General features: G+C 48.8%; 2 protein-coding genes across 2 annotated transcripts in view; both read left to right on the top strand.

Annotated features, from left to right (window-relative positions):
• LOC149331763 (membrane metallo-endopeptidase-like 1) overlaps window positions 1-20,682 on the top strand; it is a 607,819-nt gene that overhangs the window by 55,896 nt on the left and 531,241 nt on the right. The gene's annotated exons all lie outside the window — the stretch shown is intronic.
• Window positions 570-20,573, top strand: LOC149331764 (neprilysin-1-like). The gene is made up of 5 exons (XM_089556872.1): window positions 570-720; window positions 4,400-4,597; window positions 9,576-9,805; window positions 15,102-15,245; window positions 20,223-20,573. The coding sequence occupies exons 1-5, from the start codon at window positions 603-605 to the stop codon at window positions 20,571-20,573; spliced, it is 1,041 nt and encodes a 346-aa protein (XP_089412998.1). The 5' UTR covers window positions 570-602.

Consider the following 20,682-nt stretch of genomic DNA (forward strand, 5'->3'; position numbering starts at 1 on the left):
AGCTAATTGATTAGAAAAGCAGAAGAAAAAACAACCACTGCCGCCGGTGGGATCCGAACCCACGACCTCCGAATTACGCGTCCGGTGCTCTACCTCTGAGCTACGGCGACGGCTGTCAAATCGTCTGCTTTCGGGGGTATTTATGTTTACAAGTAACCTAACCTTGAGAGTGTTCATCAGCGCCACCCACGTTCATAAGCGGCGGACGTGGAACGTCCTGAGTTACCGCAGGTGTGACGTAGAACGTCATCGAACGGAGAGGGTGGAAGCTGCGTGAGAACCCTCTTATGCTTCCTATGGCGTCAAGGCTGCCAGAACCGAGGCCCTCGCTAAGCAATTAAGCAAACAATTAAGCAAATTGCGCTTTGTTTCGTTACTAACGAAAACATATCGCCGCGACTCCTCTAGGTGAGTGGGTGAATCTGATCGAGAAGGCCACATCCGGGTGGTTCAAAGCGAACAGCCCGATACTGCTTCGAGACAACGCACCGGCCCTGGTGGTGTTTCTGCTAGACAGGAAACTAATGGCGCGCGACGATGCTCGGCTTCTGATCTCTTGGAGCCTCGTTCACCAGCTTCTTCCGCTAGCCGACAGCCAGAAGATGAAAGCAGAGGCTCTAAAGAGACATGGCGACCAGCCAGACCGCATCGCGAATTTGTGTTACGGAAATGTCGTCGGTGTGATGCCCTTGGCTGTATCTCGGCGCTACTTCAGCACCTGTAAGTGTTACAAATTTCTCTTCTTGTGTAAAAAAAAAAAAACTTAGGAGAATCCGCGCATATTGCGGACGTACAGAGTACCTCGCGCTAGTTAATGATGGTTTTTTTCATCGTGTTCATTTTGATTTCTCAGTCACGCTTTTTCCTGTGTTAAACTTAATTTGAGGAACGCTTAGACATGTGATTCCAATCATAACTCATTGGAGTTCATAGTATAACAATGCGAAACGGTAAGCAACGAAAAGAGAGAAGCTGAGACTGCCAGTGCCTCTAAAATGCCAGTTTATGGAAATGCGAAGTTAAAGAGTCGCTACAAAAGCAAGCAAGCACGAAATTCTTTCCTCGCAGTTTTCACGTCGTATCCTCGCAGTTCTCACGTCGTAAGCAGTCGCAGCTGTGCTAGTCATCTTGGAAAAGAACGACGATCTCCAGTAATAGAGAAAGCGGGAATATTCCCCAGTACTCCGTAAAATCTCCCTTGAGAGTGAAGAATTCTTGCATTTTTTTTAAAATACGCAGAAGCACAGCTCAGCTTCGTCTACTTGATTTTAAACGCCCCTGATTGTGCCAAAATTCCTTATTCTTGCTTAAACTATGATTTATTCGTCCCACTGCGCTTGTGTCGCTCCTGATATGTCTACTCGGTTTACCAGCCACCGAGGTGGCTCAGTAGTTTGGCGCTCGCCTGCTGATCCAAAGCAAGCGGGTTCGATCCCGGTTGTGGCGGTCTCATTTCGATGGAGTTGAACTTTTAGAGGCCCGTGCACGTTAAAGAACCCCAGGTGGTCGAAATTTCCGGAGCCCTTCACTACGGCGTCCCTCATAGCCTGAATCGCTTTGGGACGTTAAACCCCCATAAACCACTCGTTTCACGGCATTAAAATTCTCGTAGTGTCGGATAATTTAAAATTTGCTCTTTGTGTTGGGGCTGTAATGGAATATTCGGGTGACCATAAATTCATTTGGAGCGGGACCGTGAAATACTGGCTAAGTGAGCAATTAATCTATGAGCCGTGCGCCAAAAATGAAAAAAAAAACTTATCAGTTGACTGTGAAGTGATGTTCTTATCCAGCATACAGAACGTGTATACGGGATGTCCTGCGTACACGTTATGTATAGAGGATAACACCAGGATAATATGATAAATTTCTTCAGTCGATCGCTTCAGTTACTCTCTTGTTTTTGAAGGAAATCTGCTGGGTATAAAAAGTGGTTCAACTGTGCTGAACCGAGTTTTAACGTCGCGAAAGCAGAACGCAAAGATCTGGTTTACGTACCCCATACCCTGACGACACAACTGTAAATTGAATCACTTGAAACCACGGGATTATCACGTGGCTTCATATTGCCGTCTACCGGCAACTTGAAAGGTCGAAGCTTAAGGCCAAGGTGAAAGGTCAAGTGGTGCAGCACCTAGGTGGACCACACACGGTAAGGGAAATGTGCAACTATTACTTACCTAAATATGGTTTCAAGGTCATTTGGAGGCTCACTGTGAAATGTGAGTCGTTTGACAAAGTTCAAGGTCAAAGGTTGTCCATTAAGTGGACCCCATGTGGTTACGTACATATGCATAGGAAGACTAGCCATGCTTTATCTGAAGTTTTTTTTTCAAGGTCATTCGGAGGCTCACTGCGAACTACGTCGTAGCTATAGTAGTGTATGTAGCTTTCGCTACAAAAAAGCCTCATGACCATGCCTTAGCGAGCATGGATGTGATTAATCCCGCTTCAAGTCCAGCGGTCTTATGTTGCAAAGGTGATATAGTAATGCCAAGGACGCAGGCACTGGCAGCTACTTGAGGTCAACAGCAAAGCCTTAGTCGGATCCCTCCGGGCAACAGCAATTTGGCTGCAACATTTAAGGAGCAGGCCCGATGCTGAGTACGTTGCGCTCTGGTTTTCGTTTCTCACCTTTACGCAAAAAACATTGCTACAGACGAAAATGTGACTGACGTGAATTTGCAGCTAGTCTCCAGGAGTGTTGTTATGGAACTTGCCCTATTATTGTTGAAACTGGACAGAGGTTGGCTCAAAATAAGAATGTTTATCAGGTGGTCGTACGATAGCATTGCTTTTCAAGGTGCTTGAGCGGATAGGTCACGTAGGCATGCGTTAATTTTTTTGGGGGAGTTTCATTCGTTATTTTATTGATTGAGACGCAGTGTTTTCAATGTTGAAAATCAGCTAGTCGGTGTCCAACCATATACCCAAACAGCCCAGATAATCAGCGCACTACTGGACATTGGTGGTATTACTCTGGTTCTTTTAAACGACCAGCTTTTGCCAATACATTTTCAATACTGGGCCGATTAGCTGTGTTGCTTTATGCACAGCGAATGCACCTAGCGCTTGAGCGAAGTCAAGCTTAGTTCAAAAATTGTGCATTCCGCCTGAGTCAGTTCTCAGGGTTTGATGATAACTAACAGTAGTACAAAGCGGTGCTCTATTTTGTATATTAGAGCCTGGGTTCTAAGTTTGCCATTAGCCCCCAAACCCAATCTTATTTTTTATGACAGTGAGGAAGTTTTGACTTCAGTATGGGTCACTGGGACTGTTAAGACAGCTTCAGGTGCATATTCCACCCAGCTTCCAAGAGAATTTTATTGGACCCCATGGTTACACGATAAGGGACCACAGTCCCTCAAAAAATACAAGAGTACAGTTCGCGACTAGTGTCGCTCGATTACGGAAAAGCGATCACTCAAGACACGACGGCGACTGCTGTCGCCCTGCAAACAAAAGTCATTCACTGCACGTAATAATGTCCACAGTGTCCATAATGTCCGGATGCCGCGGCGGAAGCACGCTCCCTAACTAAATAAGAAACGCGCAACAACACCGCGCACTGCACACACTCAATAAGGCAGGAGCCGTACGGTCACGCGGCCCCTGTCGACGGCGATGAAGCGAGTGCTCCAACGCCGAAGGAACTCTTCCTCGGGGAGCATCACTCGGTCCAGGCACGCCTGTTGGAAGAGGCGCGCCCGAACCCGCTGGAAAAGGGGGAACATGGCTCGCTGCGGTCGGCCCTGTAGAGACGCGACGCCACGCTGGCGCCACAACACAAAAGCGCCCACACAAAGGAGCAGGCGCACAAAAATGCCGCGCGGCCTAGTGCGCGCGTCGAGAGTTACAGCTTAACGTTTCCCTTATATTTGAGAGTGTCAGCTCTAATGTTCGCATTCCACAAGGCCGCGCTAGTATGAAACAAAAGGTCATTGGAGTGGGACCAGTGGCCGGTACCACTGGTACACAGATTGTGGGCCACCTAATTGGCGCAGAATGTTCGAAGTAGTATCAAGCGATTCACCCCGTAACGGATCAGAAGATTACTAGAAGAATCTAACTGTAGCTCATCATGCATATTCGCATCGACAAATTTTTGGTTCACCAAACCGCGAGTTGAAATTTCAGACGTTCATTACGGCCAAACTAATTGACGCAGGACATTCGAAGTGGTGTCAAACGATATATCTTCTAGCGCTGTATACGTTGGCATCGGAAAGTGGATATCTTGATATAACAAAAAGTTTGTACCGGATATAGCGAAGCTGGCTAATGACACAATATTAGTTAGATATTGCTAACGCTCGATACTCTTACGCTGCCTCAGCGTTTTTCTGTGTGACGCTTACCGCATGCTCTGTCGTTGTTTTACCTACCTGCTCTACCTCAGACCTGACGCCCACCGCGTTGGCTGCCGTCAGTCGGCTGGCAGCGGATTTGAAGCGAACCCTTCTGGAGAAGCTCAACGAAACCGAGTGGATCCAAGGACCCTTGTGGTGCATGATGTATGAGAAGGCCCTGAAGCTGCGGTTTATAGTGGCTTACCCGGAAGCGGTCAGCACGGAGTCGCTAATTGAAGACTTCTACCGTGAGTATCCAGCGGCCTGTCTGGTCCTGTCGTCTGGTCACGTGACGCTTTGACTGTATCCCTTAAACCCGCATTGTACTCTTCCCATGCTCAGTAATTTTTCTGCTCATTGTCAACATTTTCAGGTGATGAAGAGTTCCGCTGAGGGAATCGATTAATAGGACAACCAGCTTGCTTAGACATTGTCTCCATGCCGCCGCGGTGGCTCAGTGGTTAGGGTGCTCGGCTGCTGACCCGAAAGACGCGGGCTCGATCCCGGCCGTGGCGGTTGAATTTCTTTGGAGGAGAAATTCTAGAGGCCGTGTACTGTGCGATGTAAGTGCACGTTAAAGAACCCCAGGTGGTCGAAATTTCCGGAGCCTTCCACTACGGCGTCTCTCATAGCCTTAGTCGCTTTGGGACATTAAACCCCATAAACCAACCAACCAGACATTGTCTCCACCCCGTCTTCCCCCTTTCAAAGAAAAAATTATAGCATGTCCTTCATCACAATGCCTAGCCCTTCAACCAGGCATAATAGGTCAAGCGTTAGGATTGAAGGCTAGGCGTTAAGAGTGAAAAGTGCTACCGCAGCTAGCAGGCCGAATACGGCGATTGACCCACAGTTGCAAAGATATTCATGCAAACACGCGCAGAAGTGGCAAGTGAAGCTGGGACTTTTCTGAAATATAAGGCTATCGCATTCCACATTGAAGATAACCTAAGCGCCCCTGTGGTTCGCTTCCATCACATTCTCAACTTTTACCTGCTTCTCACAAATCATTGCTGACATTCTTCATCGAAGTCGTGATCAGTTTAAGCCAAAACATTTTACCTCACACTTTGACGACAAGGAATATATACGACTAAGTCCCGATAAGGAAATGAGCAACTATCAGAGAGACCTTCATGGCCTACGCGTTGAAGAGCGACTGCCAGATTAATGCGGCGTGGTATAAGAAATTGCGACAATCTGGCTGCTACATCGCCACGGCCCGTTTGCGCGTCTCCCGCGAACTAACCTTAATTGTTGGAATGGCATTGTCTCTGTCAAAATACCGATACAGAAAGCAAAAGACGTTTCATCACTGGCCTTAGCTGGGCGTTAGGGTCGTTTCTGAAGCCGAGTACTGAGAACTCGTTTTGATTCCCAGTCTGCGTGATAATCACATGACAGGGGCGGAGCAATTGCTCTCACTAGTAGATGGGCAGGCTGGCCTTAGGAGAAACCGAGAGCACCCAATAGGTGATCGCCAATGAATGTGCTATCATTGGCTTCAACGGTTGGTGGGTGCTAAAAAACATTGGTGTGGTTTAGCTCTGATTAAAGCTGGTTGGTTGCGAAAGCCTCTCCTCCTCCTCTTTTCCTCCGCTTTTCAAGGCGTTCGGCCTGTTGCTCTTCGGTTTCCTTGGCATGTCTTTGTCTCCTAGCTTCATTCCGTATAGCACGGCTGGACTCGCATTATTAACTTGAAGTGGCGTGCTTACCTGCTTCTGATTCTCGTCGTTTTCGCAAACGTTTTTCTCGTTGTTCCTCTGTTTCCGGGGCACGTTGTTTCCTCTTGGCTTCATTCCGTTTAACTCGTCTAGTCCCAGCTTCTGAACTCGATACAGCTCGTTTAGCTGCTTCGGCTTCTCGTCGTTTTTCTCGACGTTCTTCTCGTTGTTCTTCCGTTTCTTGGGCACGTTGTAACCTCTTTCTTTCTTTCTTTCTTTCTTTCTTTCTTTCTTTCTTTCTTTCTTTCTTTCTTTCTTTCTTTCTTTCTTTCTTTCTTTCTTTCTTTCTTTCTTTCTTTCTTTCTTTCTTTCTAGCTTGCTTGGCTGTCGCTTAGAGTTAAACTATTCAGAAGCAGTAGACCAACTAGATTCAGATATGGACTCTTCGTTGGTGACTTCCACGGCGAGACTCCTCGAGGAGCGCGGCACGACCGGCTGCTCCTGGCTGCGGTGGAGAGAGTAAGCTGGCGTCACGCGTCACCATAGCAACAGAGAGGCTGACGTCACACCATCTGTTGGGCGCAGCGAGGAGCAGGGGGGTCCACGGACCACGCGACGAGCGGTTAGACCTGGCGTAGTATTGTTTTCGCAATAAAACTCATCAGGCTAGTTTGCTGCTGGCGTACAGAGCGTGTCAATTGTGAATCTGTCCAACGACTCTTGCTGCGTAAAGATGATAGGCATCGCAGTGCTTTTTAAGGCGAAAGCCTTTAATTACTCATCGTTGTCGTCAGAAGGTTGTCAGCAGAAGCTTGTCACTGGCAGAGGTGTCACGCTTTTGACGGGTGTCCACCGAGATGTTGAGACAGTTGCTGCGTAATTTTCTGGCCTCAAATACAATTTTCAGTTTCTTCATTACGGTCCCTCTTTCTCTTTTTTCTTTCACTTCCCTTTCCTCCCTTCCTGTACGTTGCGGTCCGAGGGTCCACCGAGATGACAGAGAATTACTGCGTCATTTCCTTTCCTCAAAAAGCGTTGCGTTCAAAGGGCAAGGCATCGCGCCGAATGGGTGGTGGCGCTCCGTAGACTCCCTGGCAGCGCTACAACACGCTGTCGCGTTCTGCTCCTAAAGACGAGGCTTAAGCGTCATTAATTAGCAGTTGATTAGTATTTAGTCATTAATAAATAATTGGTCAATAATTAGATATTGGTAATTGTTTAGTAATTAGTTATTAAATACGTGTGACGTCATCTAGTTGCGACTTCACCAGTGCCACAGAGGCAGTCAAAGTTATTCGGAAAACGCTTTCGCTCATCGAAGGCATCAGGCATGCAATGTATGCTGACGATATAACAGTCTGGACAAACACGCGCTGTCTCGGAGAGAAGGAAGAAAGGCTACAGCAAGCGGCCTCTTGTGTAGAGCAATACCTCGCAGAAAGAGGACTCTCATGCTCGACCGAGAAATCGGAACTGCTGAGAGTCTGGAGAGGCAAGCAAAACCGGACCGTCCCAACCAACGAGGACCTAAAACTCAACGTCTACATAGAAGGGACGCCCATACCCGAAAAGACAACAATAAGAATTTTGGGCATGTGGTTTCAATCCAACCAGCGCAGTACTCACACTTTTACCCTACTGAAAGCAACAACGCTACAAGTCGCGCGCATGATCACCCGCATCACCAACAGGCGACATGGCATGCGTGAAGAAGACACACTAAAACTAGTCAGAAGCCTAGTAGTTAGTCGAATCACGTACAGCCTACCCTACCAGTGCCTCAACAAAAATGAAATACAACAAGCGGATGCCCTGCTACGCAAAGCGTATAAGACAGCGCTCCGACTACCACGCAACACGTCTACAGAAAAACTCATGGCCCTGGGATTACACAACACCTTTGAGGAGCTACGAGAGGCGCAGCTTGAGTCGCAAAAACTCAGGTTGTTGCAAACAACGACAGGAAGAGCGCTCCTGCAGAGGCTCGGATACCGCGAGCAGATGCGAGAAATGTCGAGGACGGCAACAATCCCCGACGAGCTTCGCAAGACCCTCAAGGTAGCGCCAATACCAAAAAACATGGATCCCAACCTCCATCGAGGCAGAAGAGAAGCGAGGGCCGAATTCATCGAGAAAACATACGCTCCTCAAGCCACGACCGTGTATACAGACGCGTCTTGGAGAGGAGGAGATACCAAAATCGCTGTAGCGGCGGTGGTCGATTCGTCTTTACGCGAAATGACCAGCGCGTCTCTCCGAGGCTGCACAGCTGCAGAGTCCGAGGAAGTAGCCGTTGCTCTAGCGTTGGCGGAGGGCTATAGAACCGGGCGGTCACTAACAATACTTACGGACTCTCAAACAGCCTGCCGAAATTACATGAATGGCAGTATAGGTCGTCACGCGCTCCGTATACTCCTCGCAGCGAGTGACAGAATTAAATACCGGGAAGAACAAAACGACAAGATCCGACACAAAATTGTGTGGGTACCGGGGCACACGGGGGTGGCAGGGAACCGAGAGGCCGACAGGATAGCTCGAGGATACATTACTTTCCGAGCTTCCGACGAGACCGCGGAACTCGCGCCAGCACCCAGGGAATACTCGGCCATACTACAAAACTATAGAGGCAGAAGAATGCGATATCCCCCACCGCACAAATCTCTCAGCAGAGAGGAAGCTGTCACTTGGAGACAATTACAAACAGGCTCTTTCCCAAACCTACATATACTAAACAAAATGCACCCTACGATATACACGAACAAATGTCCCTGGTGCGACGAAAAACCTACACTACACCACATCACATGGGCCTGCCAAAACATAGACGTGGTCCCCAAAATACAAAACCCGAGTGCGGAGCAGTGGGAGACTCTGCTGTCCAGCGACCGTTGCGAAGACCAACAAGGTCTGGTACAGCGAGCTCAACGGGCGGCAGTGGCCAGCGGAGCCCTGGACTGAGGGCAACCGACCACTGATTAGAGGCGGACGACTTCGACAGAGAAGGCTCCTGGGGGTAGAACCAAGACGTCTCTGAAGATGCCGCCAAACCGCAGGAAAAACCATTAGTGTAAATAAAGTTTTCCCTTCCTTCCTTCCTTCGCTTCTACGCAGTTTAGGCAGTTAAAGTGCCTAGGAATTTTTTTCTTTTGTGTCTCTGGTTCTCACCTTCGGGCAGCAGCCAATTATGACGATGTGCAGCCCGCTCCACCTTCAAAGGAAGCACTTTTAATTCTGTGTAAGTCATCTCCTACAGATGCAGCTGAGAAATGACATGTTACGTTTGCATATTTTTCATAATGCCGCAAGAAGCGTGTCTTAAGATGTTCGGCTGAAGCCTGCTGTGATAGCACGACAGTCAGCGAATCCATTTGTTTGGATATGTGTACAAGTAGTGCAGACGTAATTGGTTTGTGCTGATATGCAGCCAGTTATCTTTAACTAACCGGGAACAATCTCTCCAGTCTTACAATATTCTTGTTTTACTAGTTTAAAGAGAAAATATACATTATTAAGCTTATCTTCCAAGTGATAAACGGCAATTTCATGGTCCACCGGGGTGCAGTGGACGTGCCGGACATTGGCGGGAATTTCACGGCTCCTTATCTGGCCGCACGGCGCATCACGACGATGGACGCATTTAGGAGAGATTCCAACGTAAGCTTCGACACAGCCTACGTGAACGCTCACTTCAATCCACGCCGCCAAAGCGTCCTTATCATGGCCGGCCTCCTACAGCCGCCAGTGTTCATCCCAGGTGCTCCGGCCGCATTCAACTACGGAGCTCTTGGACAGGTACGTTCGTTCATGCACTTGATGTCTCTGGCATACGGATCTGGAGGACATTACACATCCCCAGAGGGTCACGAGAAAACTGAATAATGAAAAAAAAATTGGCACTGACTTAGCTGTGGTTAAGCCTGGATATACAAGCGAAAAAGTTCAGTTAGGCTTGGTTTGATGTCATGGCTGTCGCAGTTCGCTCACAATGCACTGGGAGCACTACGATAACGGTTGAGGCCTTCGGCCGTCCACACACTGCCTGTACGGAGGAGGAGGAGGAGACGCGCGTGTAGTGAATACGGGGCTGTCTCAGAAGGTTGCTTTAGAGACATGTACTGTGGTGTCCATTCCTTTCGCTTGTACACCAAGATATGAGAGAGAGGCATTTGCTTTCCTTAAAGATTTGATTTCATTTTCTTAAGGCCCTTACGGCGCGGTTCGAGTATCCGCCGAGATATGAGAGAGAGAGAGAGAGACAGCCGTCGTTTCCTGTCCTTAAAACCAATTTTCATTTTCCTTCTCGTACGGCGCGGTTCGGGTGTCCACCGAGATATGTGTGTTTCTGGGCGCACTGTTTATCTTTCATTTTTTTTTTAATTCTGATATTTTAGTTTTCATATTTCTTTTTTTATTCTCGTTTCTGTGCTTATTTTTATTATCTTTTTTTCTTATGGAGTCGGCGGCCACCTGCGCTGCGTGTGACGTCGCTCGGTGTTGCGCATGCGCACATGTGTCAAATCTGGCCTCCGGCTCACGCGAAGCGCGGCGTTGACGAGCCTAGTGAAGCTTTTCGCTTGAAAACTGAAATCAACTTTTCATCCACCCTCCTAACACTACCTCTCCCTCCAGACACCTCACCAGCGGCTGCCGAGGAAGAGAGAGAGAGAAAAACATTATTTGAAGAGGAATTCGGGGCACGCCCGAAGGTCCCCGCACGACCCCACTGCACTCAAGTGTTTATGTTCCTAAGGTCCATAACACTGGCAGCCCGGTCGGTGGTGATGGCCTGCACGGCCGGGTCCTCCGAGCGCAGCAGGGTCTCCCAGTCCTCCAAAGTCTTGAGGTTCTCTAGGTCCCGCGGGGAAGGGTCCGCCGGGCAGAGGGAAAGGATGTGGAGGGAAGAAGCGAAGGGTTCTGGGCATAGGGCACATGCCGGAGTGGGGAAGGAGGGATGATAGTGGGCTAGAGTAAGGGGTGAGGGGAGAGAGTGTGTCTGTAGTCTGCGCCAGACTGTTGCTTGTTTGTTATCTAGGGAGGAGTGGGGCGGGGGGTAGAGCTGGCGTGAGGCTCTGTAGGCTTGCGTCAGCTCGCTGAATGTGTGCATGCGCTCCTTCGTGAATCGCCGATCCGGGGCCACCTGAGCCCGGTTTAAAGAACCTCGGGCTAAAAGGTTGGCGGCCTCGTTTCCGGGATTCCCGGAGTGCGCGGGCACCCATATCAGCTCCACTTGGCGGGGCGGGGGTGCATCGGGCAAGTTCAGTATGCTAAAACAAGGGACATGGACGCGGCCTTGAGCAAAATTTACAATCGCAGTTTAAGAGTCACTTAAAATATACCGGGCTTCCGTGCGGGTGATAGCAAATGCAATGGCGGCTCGAAGCTGCAGAGGAAGCCGCCATTGCATTTGCTATCACCCGCACGGAAGCCCGGTATATTTTAAGTGACTCTTAAACTGCGATTGTAAATTTTGCTCGAGGCTGAGTCCATGTCCCTGCTTTTGGCATACTGGACTCGCCCGATGCACCCCCACCCCGCCAAGTGGAGCTGATATGGGTGCCTGCGCACTCCGTGAATCCCGGAAACGAGGACTCCAGCCTTTTATGCGTAGCATATTGCAATCACTCAGTTCAGCCCTTGGGCGCGGCCGGGCAGCCACCAAACCACGTGACGTGCCGCCACGTCACGTGGTGACGTCACCAAACCACGTGTTAAAAAAGAGAAAAAAAAGAAGAAAAAAAATAAAAAGGGGCAAAAGAAAAAAAGAAAAAAAAGGACGGCTGAGCATGGTGGCGGTTGCCACCGCCCCGTTTTAAAGGGGGCGCTCCTATCCATCCATCCATCCATGCATACGTCACGGAGGAAAAGCTGCTGAGAAAATCGAGTGCCGCCGAGCAATACTTCGCGCAAAAAGACCGCGCAATATGCAACGCATTCTTGGCTTAACCAAGCTAAGCCTGGGCATATTTTTTTTAGCCCGAGGTTCTTTAAACCGGGCTCAGGTGGCCTTGGTTCCGGTATTCACGAAGGAGCGCATTCACTCACTCAGCGAGCTGACGCAGGCGTACAGAGCCTCATGCCAGATCTACCCGCCGTTCCACCTTTCCCTAGATAACAAACACGCAATACTGTGGCGCAGACTACACACACACTCTCCCCTTACCCTTTACCCTATTCCGCTATCACCCGTCCTTCCCGACTCCTGCTTGAACTACAATGAAGGCGTATAACTGCCCTCTTGGAGCTAAGTGACTCTTAAGCTAATGGTGTCTTCGGCTGACACGCACGGCCTCCGTGCCAGTGCGCCGGAAGTGACGTCAAATACTACACGAGTGGCATGTCTCCTTGCACATCAGCCGAACGTGCGAAACACTCGCAGAGTGCCGTTGCTCTTTCTGCCGTCTGTTAACCGAGGCCTCCGAGACCCGCGTAATCTCAGAGGCTATTCCTACGAGCGACCGACGCCAACGAGCGCAGTTTGTAAATTAGCAACAGCCTCCTCAGAACAGTGCAGGACCGCGCTTGTAACAGGCGTTGATATAATCGGCGGGAAACGCGGGATCCACGAGCCTGCTAGTCAGATACTGGGATTAATTATGGGGGCGCAGGTTTGTAAGACCCCACAACATGGCGTTTATGCTCGCCGGTTTCGATGCATACGCCTTTAGAGCTTCAGCTAGAGTAACTTCCGAAAATGTCAGCGGGTGATTCTTAATCCACTATGCGCCCCATATATTGTCGCTTTATTGATATCCTTTAACCTGCGCATACGTTGGCAAAAAGTAGGATGTTATAAAGTGCAGGCATGCCGGATGACACCACATATGCCGTTCACTGCAAGAGCTAAGGCAGAACTTGCAAGACTAAAAATATTGACAAACCTTTAATTTTCTCATAATGGAGGGCACACGGCTCGCCGGCCGGTGGCTGCGTGATTGCAGCGTGAATAAATGTATTGCAGCTGCTATAATATTTAACGTTTCTTTAAAATGTGCCCACTTGTTATGCTGCCTCAACCAACGAGCGTGAAAAGCGTCGTCTGCTAGGGCGCGCTGCACGACGGGATTGCACCGCGCTCCACCGTCGGTCTCCACGGTGGCGCGGTGGCGCGCACGCGTGTCGTGCTCGTCCCACCCGAATGTACGGCACTGCACGAGTGGCATCCAGCCGAACGTGGGGCACCGCACGAGTGCGTAGAAAACTCCACGAGTGTCGTCAGCCGAAGACACCATGAGTGACGGTAGTGCAGGTGTGTGCTGCATGCGTTGGCATTGACAACGTTGTGCCAGAAACGCGGCGCTGAAGCCATAGGCCGACGGCGTTCGTTGTGTTCATTGGCGTTGGCGTTGTCAGCGTTTTACGCTCCGATCATATTAAGGAAAGGAAGGCGAGGGCGCGCGCGGCGAGGCACGCCAGCTGTGCGTAGTGACGACACTTGCTCCTCGCGCATGCGCAGCACGGCTCTCCAGGAGCCACGCGAAACGGGTCAACCTCGGCCAGTGTAGCTCACGCTACAAAAGGCTTCCTGAAGAGTACAGACAAGCCGGAAAACCATAGGGGTTGGTTATCTGCCTCCAGCCCTTGGCAGCTGTCAGTTTGTTTTCACTTTCTCAGGGTGAAATTGTACTTGCATCATTGCTCAGACGGATCAGACGTTAGACGTGGGATGTTCCCGCTCATCAACAGCTTGAATTGAAAGAGTCGCGGTGCTGCGCATAACTTTTGGCGGTAGCACTGTGCAAAGAGGAAAGGACGGCTGTCTTTAGCGATTGCACAGCATTGTTCTTTGCTCGTATGGAACACATCGCCGTGAAATCCATGCGCTTGGCCAGGCAGTGTCTTCACTGTGTCAGCATATTGGTAGAGTCAACAAGCCCGAAGTCAAACGTCATATGCTTTTATTGCGAAAGCAATACTACTTGCACTTTCCAGGGTGGCCACCATCGTGCCGCGGCGGTGACCACCATATTGACCTTCATTTGACCTTGCTTGCATTAGTTGGATTAGATTGGATTACATTGGATTACATTACATTGGACTGGACTGTATTGGACTGGACTGGATTGGATTGAATTAAATTAGATTAGATTACATTGTATTGGATTGGATTGCATTGCATTGCATTGGATTGGATTGATTGCATTGCATTTGATTGGATTTGATTTGATTGGATTGGATTGGATTGCATTGCATTGCATTGCATTGAATTGAATTGCATTGCATTGCATTGCATTGGAATGGAATGGAATGGATTGGATTGGATTGGATTGTATAACCGATGCATCACCACAAGTCTAACCACAAGCACCACCACCAGCTACACTACCAGCTGTACCCTGGCGTAGGTACGGATATTGCTTTCTCCATTACCGGACTTAACCAAGCTAAGCCACAGCAAAATTTTTTCATCTGAGAGTTGGAAAATTATGTTCAAGTTGTACGGAATGTAAATGGTATGAGGGACGGATTTCGTGAAGACGAGTGATATAGTGGCACACCAGCGGCTCCTCAAAGCACGAAGGCGTCCATTCTGGTTGCTATAAGTCTTCCGTGGCACGTGTAAGAGGGTGGAAGTGTGTGTATCACTGCAGGGCAATGACAACCACACGTAAGTTCCAAGAAGGTTCCCGCCTTCGCTAAGGGTAACCAGGCTGCCATTAAAACTTCTCAGAAAGCCTCTGGTTCACATCAAACAAGATATCAACGCGGCTGACGAAGACTGACGACTGCAGTGTAGACACTTCAACGCCAATCCAATTTCTCAACTGTCACAGCAGACTAGTTGCTCTTGTCAAAGACATCTTCCTTTGAAAAGCACTACTTGTGCCATGTTACCGGCACTTTTCAGGGTGTTAAGAATTGCCACCCTAAGAAGGGGCACCCTAAAACCGAATCTTTGAGTTTAACATTGCATCTCGGATACATGCGCCTCAGCTGTATCTTGACGAGACTGAACGCGGCAGTGGCAATCCGTGCTATAATATGTGGCCATTTGTACATTCTACCAGCCGTCTTATCAAAGGTAAAACCTTGTTTCTTTTCGTTGTAGGAAAAATCCTTTCACTGTATGTGCTCTCTTCAATGCTCGCAGGTCGCCGGCCATGAACTTATGCACGCCTTTGACGTTGGAGGCATCACTAGGAGCGCCTGGGTAAAACGGGTCAGCTTCGAGAACACCCCGACGAAGCAGCTGTACACATCGAAAGTGCTGTGCCTTCGATCGTCTTACAAGCATGTACGTGACCATCCCAGATGTCAATGTCTTCAGGGGGAAAGCCAAATCAGTTTGACATTAAAGAAGCACACCATGAAAATTGCTTCTCAGCCAAACAACATGTTGAATAATTTGGTTGGAATTTGACATTCTTTCAAGAGCGGGAAAGGATATGGAAAAAATTACTGGCTAAACTGGGCTACAGTTGAGTTAAAGCAGTTGGCGAGCGCTCTCATGTTAATTCTTTTTTCACAAAGGCCTCCTTTTTGTTCCATTTTTTGTTTATCTTTTTCTCCTCCCTGGTCCTGTTAGCTTTGGTTGACATGAATTAGTTTGGATGGGTTCGGAGCGGTTACAAAAAAATTGCAGTGGCTTAGCTCTGCTATGCCAGGATCTACGTAGCGTGAGGTGAGGGCGAGGTGTCCACATCTCAGTGGACACCTGGACCAGAGGAAAGGCGCATGACTGCCTTCTTCGAAGAGTGGACACCTCAACCGTGTTTTAAGGAAGCTAAGTGGCAGTAGTGACAGGTGTGCGCTGCATGCTTTGGCAATGACAACGTTGTGCCATAAGCCGTCGACGTTCGTTGTGTTCATTGGAGTTGACGTTGACAACGTTTTACACTCCGATGATTTTGAGGAAAGGAAGTGCGGATAGTGGCTCCCTGGGTCAGTGGACGCCTGAATCGTGCTTGTAGGTAAACGTAAGGTGATGAGAGAGAGATGTGGGCTTCAGGCATTGACAAGGCTTTGCCAGAAACGCGGCGCTGAAGTCATAGGCGGTCGGCGTTCATTGTTAGTTGGTTGGTTTATGCTGTTTAACGTCCCAAAGCGGCTCTGGCTATAAGAGACGCCGTAGTGAAGGACCTCTGACCTTTTAACTCTCCTCTGTCTGCACGTGGCAGCGGTGGTGGCTCGGATCGAGCCAGTAGGCAGGCCCGTGCAATTTCCTTTTCATCCTTCTCTCAGTCAGAACAACAACAACAGCTCCGGAAATTTCGACCACCTGGTGTTCTTTAACGTGCACTGACATCGCAGAGTACACGGGCCTCTAGAATTTCGCCTCCATTGTAAATTCTACCACCGCGGCCGGGATCGAACCTGCGTCTTTCGGGTCAGCAGACGAGCGCCATAACCAAAGAGCAATTGTGTTGAGTGGAGTTGGCGTTGTAAACGTCTTACACTCCAATCATTTTGAGGAAAAGGCGAGCGCGCGCGGCGAGTCACGCCAGCTGTGTGAGGTGACGTCACTTGCTCCTCGCGAATGCGCAGCACGGCTCTCGAGGAGCCACGCAAAACTGTTCAACCTCGACCCGTGTAGCTCATGCTACAAAATCTACAACAATCATCGGTCACTCGACGACTGAAGGCGGGCTCCCAATAACCACTCCCTCCGTAATAGTAGGATAAAGACAATACTGAGGCGAAAAACAAAAATTGTGGAAACATCACTGTCGCAGTAACTGTCCGACACACACTCCTCGGCATGCGCAGCTGGGCCCTCCGGGGCTCCGCGAAATCGCTCACACCTACACGCTACGAAAAAACCGGCCCAGGAGGGAGAAAAGGGAACTTAAGTCCTCAAAGCGCCCCGTTAGTCCCTAAATTTGCACACGGTACTCTTCTTGCCACAAATGCGCGCCGTGCGCAAACTCAACGGACTAACTGCCGAAAAAGATAAGAACGGGGGGGGGGGGGGGGGGGGGGCGAATCGCAGCATAGCAGCACGCGAAAATCGCGCGAGAAGACCTCGACTGCAATAGTACTCGATTTTTGACGCGCAGGACGTCGTCTGAAGGCAGTGAGAGCACTGTCGCTGCCGGTGACGAAACGGATAGACTCTTTTGCGTGAGAAAAAGGCTTCGTGCAACCGAAACGGCTGGCAGCTGTGCAATCGCATAAACAAATACTACGAGCTTCTGTACGTGTCGAATGTTGGTTGTAAAGGTTAGGGCTGAGCAAGTACACGCAGTTTCATATCATTGCCATTTGTTTACTAGCTTATGGGATGCTGTGTGAGTATCGGCGACACTTAGCGAAACGGTGAGTGGCAAGCAGTCAATTCCCTGTCACCTCTGCCCGCGAGTAACAAAAAACGAGGTGAACCATGGCCTTCTATATTGTTATTCTAACAGGATGTCATGTGCAGCTGCCAATTGCCTGAAATAAGTACACCATTTAGCCAAAAAAAAACGAAAAGAACTGTTGTGGTTGTGAAGTGCTGGTCGTAATGTACACACAGTGCATCATTTCATTTTTGGCCAAAATGCGATTTAGACCGCTGTGCGTGCGCATTAAAGCTTAACGCAGCTTGTTGCAAAAGCATGACAGCAAAATCGCAATACTGTGCTCTAAACAGCATTACCTTTGACAACAATTCGTGTGGTAAAGACAGGCAATATGAGAGTTTCGTCCTACCTCGGACGTGGTGGCCCAGTCATTTCCGTGCGCTGCTCCTAATCCTAAGGTTGTCGGTTCGAATCGTGGTGTTTTCATGTGTGTATATTTCTGTTTCCATTATCGTTGTTGTCTGTGTGGAGCTCTGTTGGAAACTATCCCTCTCTAAATTACGCTGGGAATCGCGCGTCGTTTACATTTTTTCATTAAACGTCTGCTCCCGGGGACGAAATCTCGCACCGCCTTCTAAGCGGACCAACAGTTAGACCCTTTGCAGGTAGTCCCAGAAAGGACGAATTCCAGTGGCACGTCAGTTAGTCCCCAAAAAGACTAACCTCTCGCCCCCTGTTAGTCCCCTTTTCCTAAGAGTGTAGCTAGTGTTGCTTCCGCAAGAAAAGAGCATTGGCTACTGGCATGCGGAAGTAATTCCGCTATTGCGATAACTTTCTTAGCACCAAGTAGATCGGACCACCATCGCGGCGTGCGGAATTCATTGCACTGCAGTCGAGGCAACTTATATGAAACATGAAGATCACCCGGATGCCGTTTCTGATATTTAAAGTTCGTATTAAGTGGACTTCTCATAATACAACTTCAAATGCGCCCCGCCGCGGTGGCTCAGTGGTTACGGCGCTCGGCTGCTGACCCAAAAGACGCTGGTTCAATCCCGGCCGCGGCGGCTGAATTTCGATGGAGGCGAAATTCTAGAGGCCCGTGTTCTTTGCGATTTCAGTGCACGTTAAAGAACCCCAGGTGGTCGAAATTTCCGGAGCCCTTCACTACGGCGTCCCTCATAGCCTTAGTTGCTTTGGGACGTTAACCACAATAAACCAAACAACTTAAAATGCTAAATCACTCCAAAGTGGCGCTTATTTTTCTTATAAGTTCCTATGCACATGTGCTTTCCGAGCTCTTCAGAGCAGCGTTATGCTCCTTGCCAAGGTCCTCGCTGACGAAAAGGTGCTCTAAGACTCGATGTAATGAATCGCTGTTCAAGCGTTCACACCAACTGGTAGCTACTTGGCTTTGTTTCTTAGGTACAGCGTTTTAAAGGGGCGGGCAATATGGGGACGGAGCTCCGGGCGGACAGGAATGTTTTTGTATTGTGACCATTGAAAGTAGTGTATAGTCGTTGCCTATAGCTTTCAAGGTGGTAATGGGAGCTTGGCAAGTGATACGTGCGTCAGACAACATGGTTGTGCCTGATTTAAAAAAAAGTGTATGAATAAGCCAGTCGTCAGTAACACTGTCGGTGAGTCGACGGGTCCAAAGGTTAAGGTCACTCCGATTCCTCCACACTTCCATTAGCAGCACGTCCGGTGGAAACATAGTTCGAGGTTTGACTTGCAAGGCGAACAAAGTCTAGAACACATGAAAGCCTTGAGGCGACTTACAAATGAATGAAACAGGTTACGATGCTATGGTGCAAATCAGAAAGGTGCTGCCTCACATTTACACGGTCGCGCGTTCAGTTATTGACGAGAGATGATTTGTTACTTTATTTGAAGTCGAAGCGACATGCTTGTGTCAGAGTTTGTAACGACTGGTGTGTTCAGCCACCTGACAAAAGGAGTTGTTTTCAAAAACTTAGTTACCATTTACTTCATGTTGTGTGTTGTTATGGTTTACGTTGTCTTAAAACCGTCTTTCGGTGTAAAGTTAAAAGATTTGAGTTGTTATTAGCTGGCGAGACTAATTTCTTCATTTGTCAGTCTCTTAAGTCAGTCATTCAGTCGTTGTTATTAATGGCACGTGATATCGGCTCTAAAGTCTCCAGCCCGGGTGAAAACCGATTTAGGTGTAGAGTTAGTTCTTGGGCTAGTTGGTATACTTGATTTAAACTTATAGTTTTAGGGAGCACGCAAGAGCCCTAAGGAATGGGGAAGGTGCTAACCTTGTCGAGCACGGCGCTACTTGCAAGGATTGTACACCGGTGTTTTCGGGAGTGAAGATTCTGAGCAGAAGCAAATCAAAAACTACCCGTGAAACGATAGAGGCATATTATATTCAGAGAGCAGGGTCAGAATGTGTCAGCGATACTTCAGTTCTTTTGTATGCTGCAGAAAAGATGTTCCTTTCAAAGTTTTTGCCATAAAGATATGAAACGAGTTTTTTTTTCTTGTTTACCTTGCACGTTGTGCGCCTGCGCTGGTATGAGTGTACTTAAGCTGTGTGTGCGTCCCGAAAGAAACAGTTCACAGTCAGCGCTGTGTTCATCCTTTTTTCCTTCCTGCTTCTTTTCTTTGGCCTTGTGCCGGTGCGCTGAAAAACTTGAGTTTAAATCGATTTTGGTTTGTAGAGTTTGGGAGTATCGATCTCAAATAAAACTTTGTTCTCATAATTTCACAGGTGAACAGTTGGAAGCATCTTGTGCTTTTGCTGATTCATCGATCAATATTGGCTCTATACTAGGTTCAGGAAAAGTGCGAGTCTTCCTGTTTGTCTGCTTTGAGCACCAATGCATTTGGTCACTGCACTAATGCTTCGGATAAACAGCGCCAGTCGTTGCTTTCTTCCTTGAAATAACGACCATAAGGACGTTTCACGCTGGGAGATGTGCTCTTCGCCGTCAATGAATGCAGGATTTATTCTCAATGCGCAGGCTGAATCTGAATCAAGGGCTAGAACTCTGGACACGACGATCGACTCGGAAGGGTTCGTCGACTTCGTGGGCATCCAGCTAGCTTACGCCGCCTATCGGAGTCTTCCGGCAGCCGATCGTAGGGAGATCTTGCCAGACGCCAACCTCACGGCCGAGCAGATTTTCTTTGTTTCGCACTGCCTTAAGTGGTGCTCCACACTTCCAGGAACACGGCGTTCGCCAGGTGACCGATACTGGCACAGCCGGTCACGCTGCATCGTGCCCTTGAGAAACATGCCCCAGTTCGCCGAGGCATTCTCTTGCAAACGGGGTGACCCTATGAATCCCGTTAAGAAGTGCAGCTTCTGGTAAAAGTCGCGAGACTGCAATGAACTCTGCTCTGGCTCGGACTATTTGCTTTCAATTGTTACGTAAACATGTCCCTACTGAAAAAAGTTTTATGAGGCAATAAACTCATACA

This window comes from Amblyomma mixtum, chromosome 8 (genome assembly GCF_055824585.1).
Source record: "Amblyomma mixtum isolate Tamu chromosome 8, ASM5582458v1, whole genome shotgun sequence".
In the NCBI taxonomy this organism is placed as follows: Eukaryota; Metazoa; Arthropoda; class Arachnida; order Ixodida; family Ixodidae; genus Amblyomma; species Amblyomma mixtum.

Bases quoted from the DNA above. Each gene is read 5' to 3' on its own strand.
- LOC149331764 (XM_089556872.1), top strand. From the start codon at position 603: ATGAAAGCAGAGGCTCTAAAGAGACATGGCGACCAGCCAGACCGCATC. The intron at 721-4,399 runs GTAAGTGTTACA...GCTCTACCTCAG, and splicing joins TCGGCGCTACTTCAGCACCT to ACCTGACGCCCACCGCGTTG. The intron at 4,598-9,575 runs GTGAGTATCCAG...ACCGGGGTGCAG, and splicing joins GCTAATTGAAGACTTCTACC to TGGACGTGCCGGACATTGGC.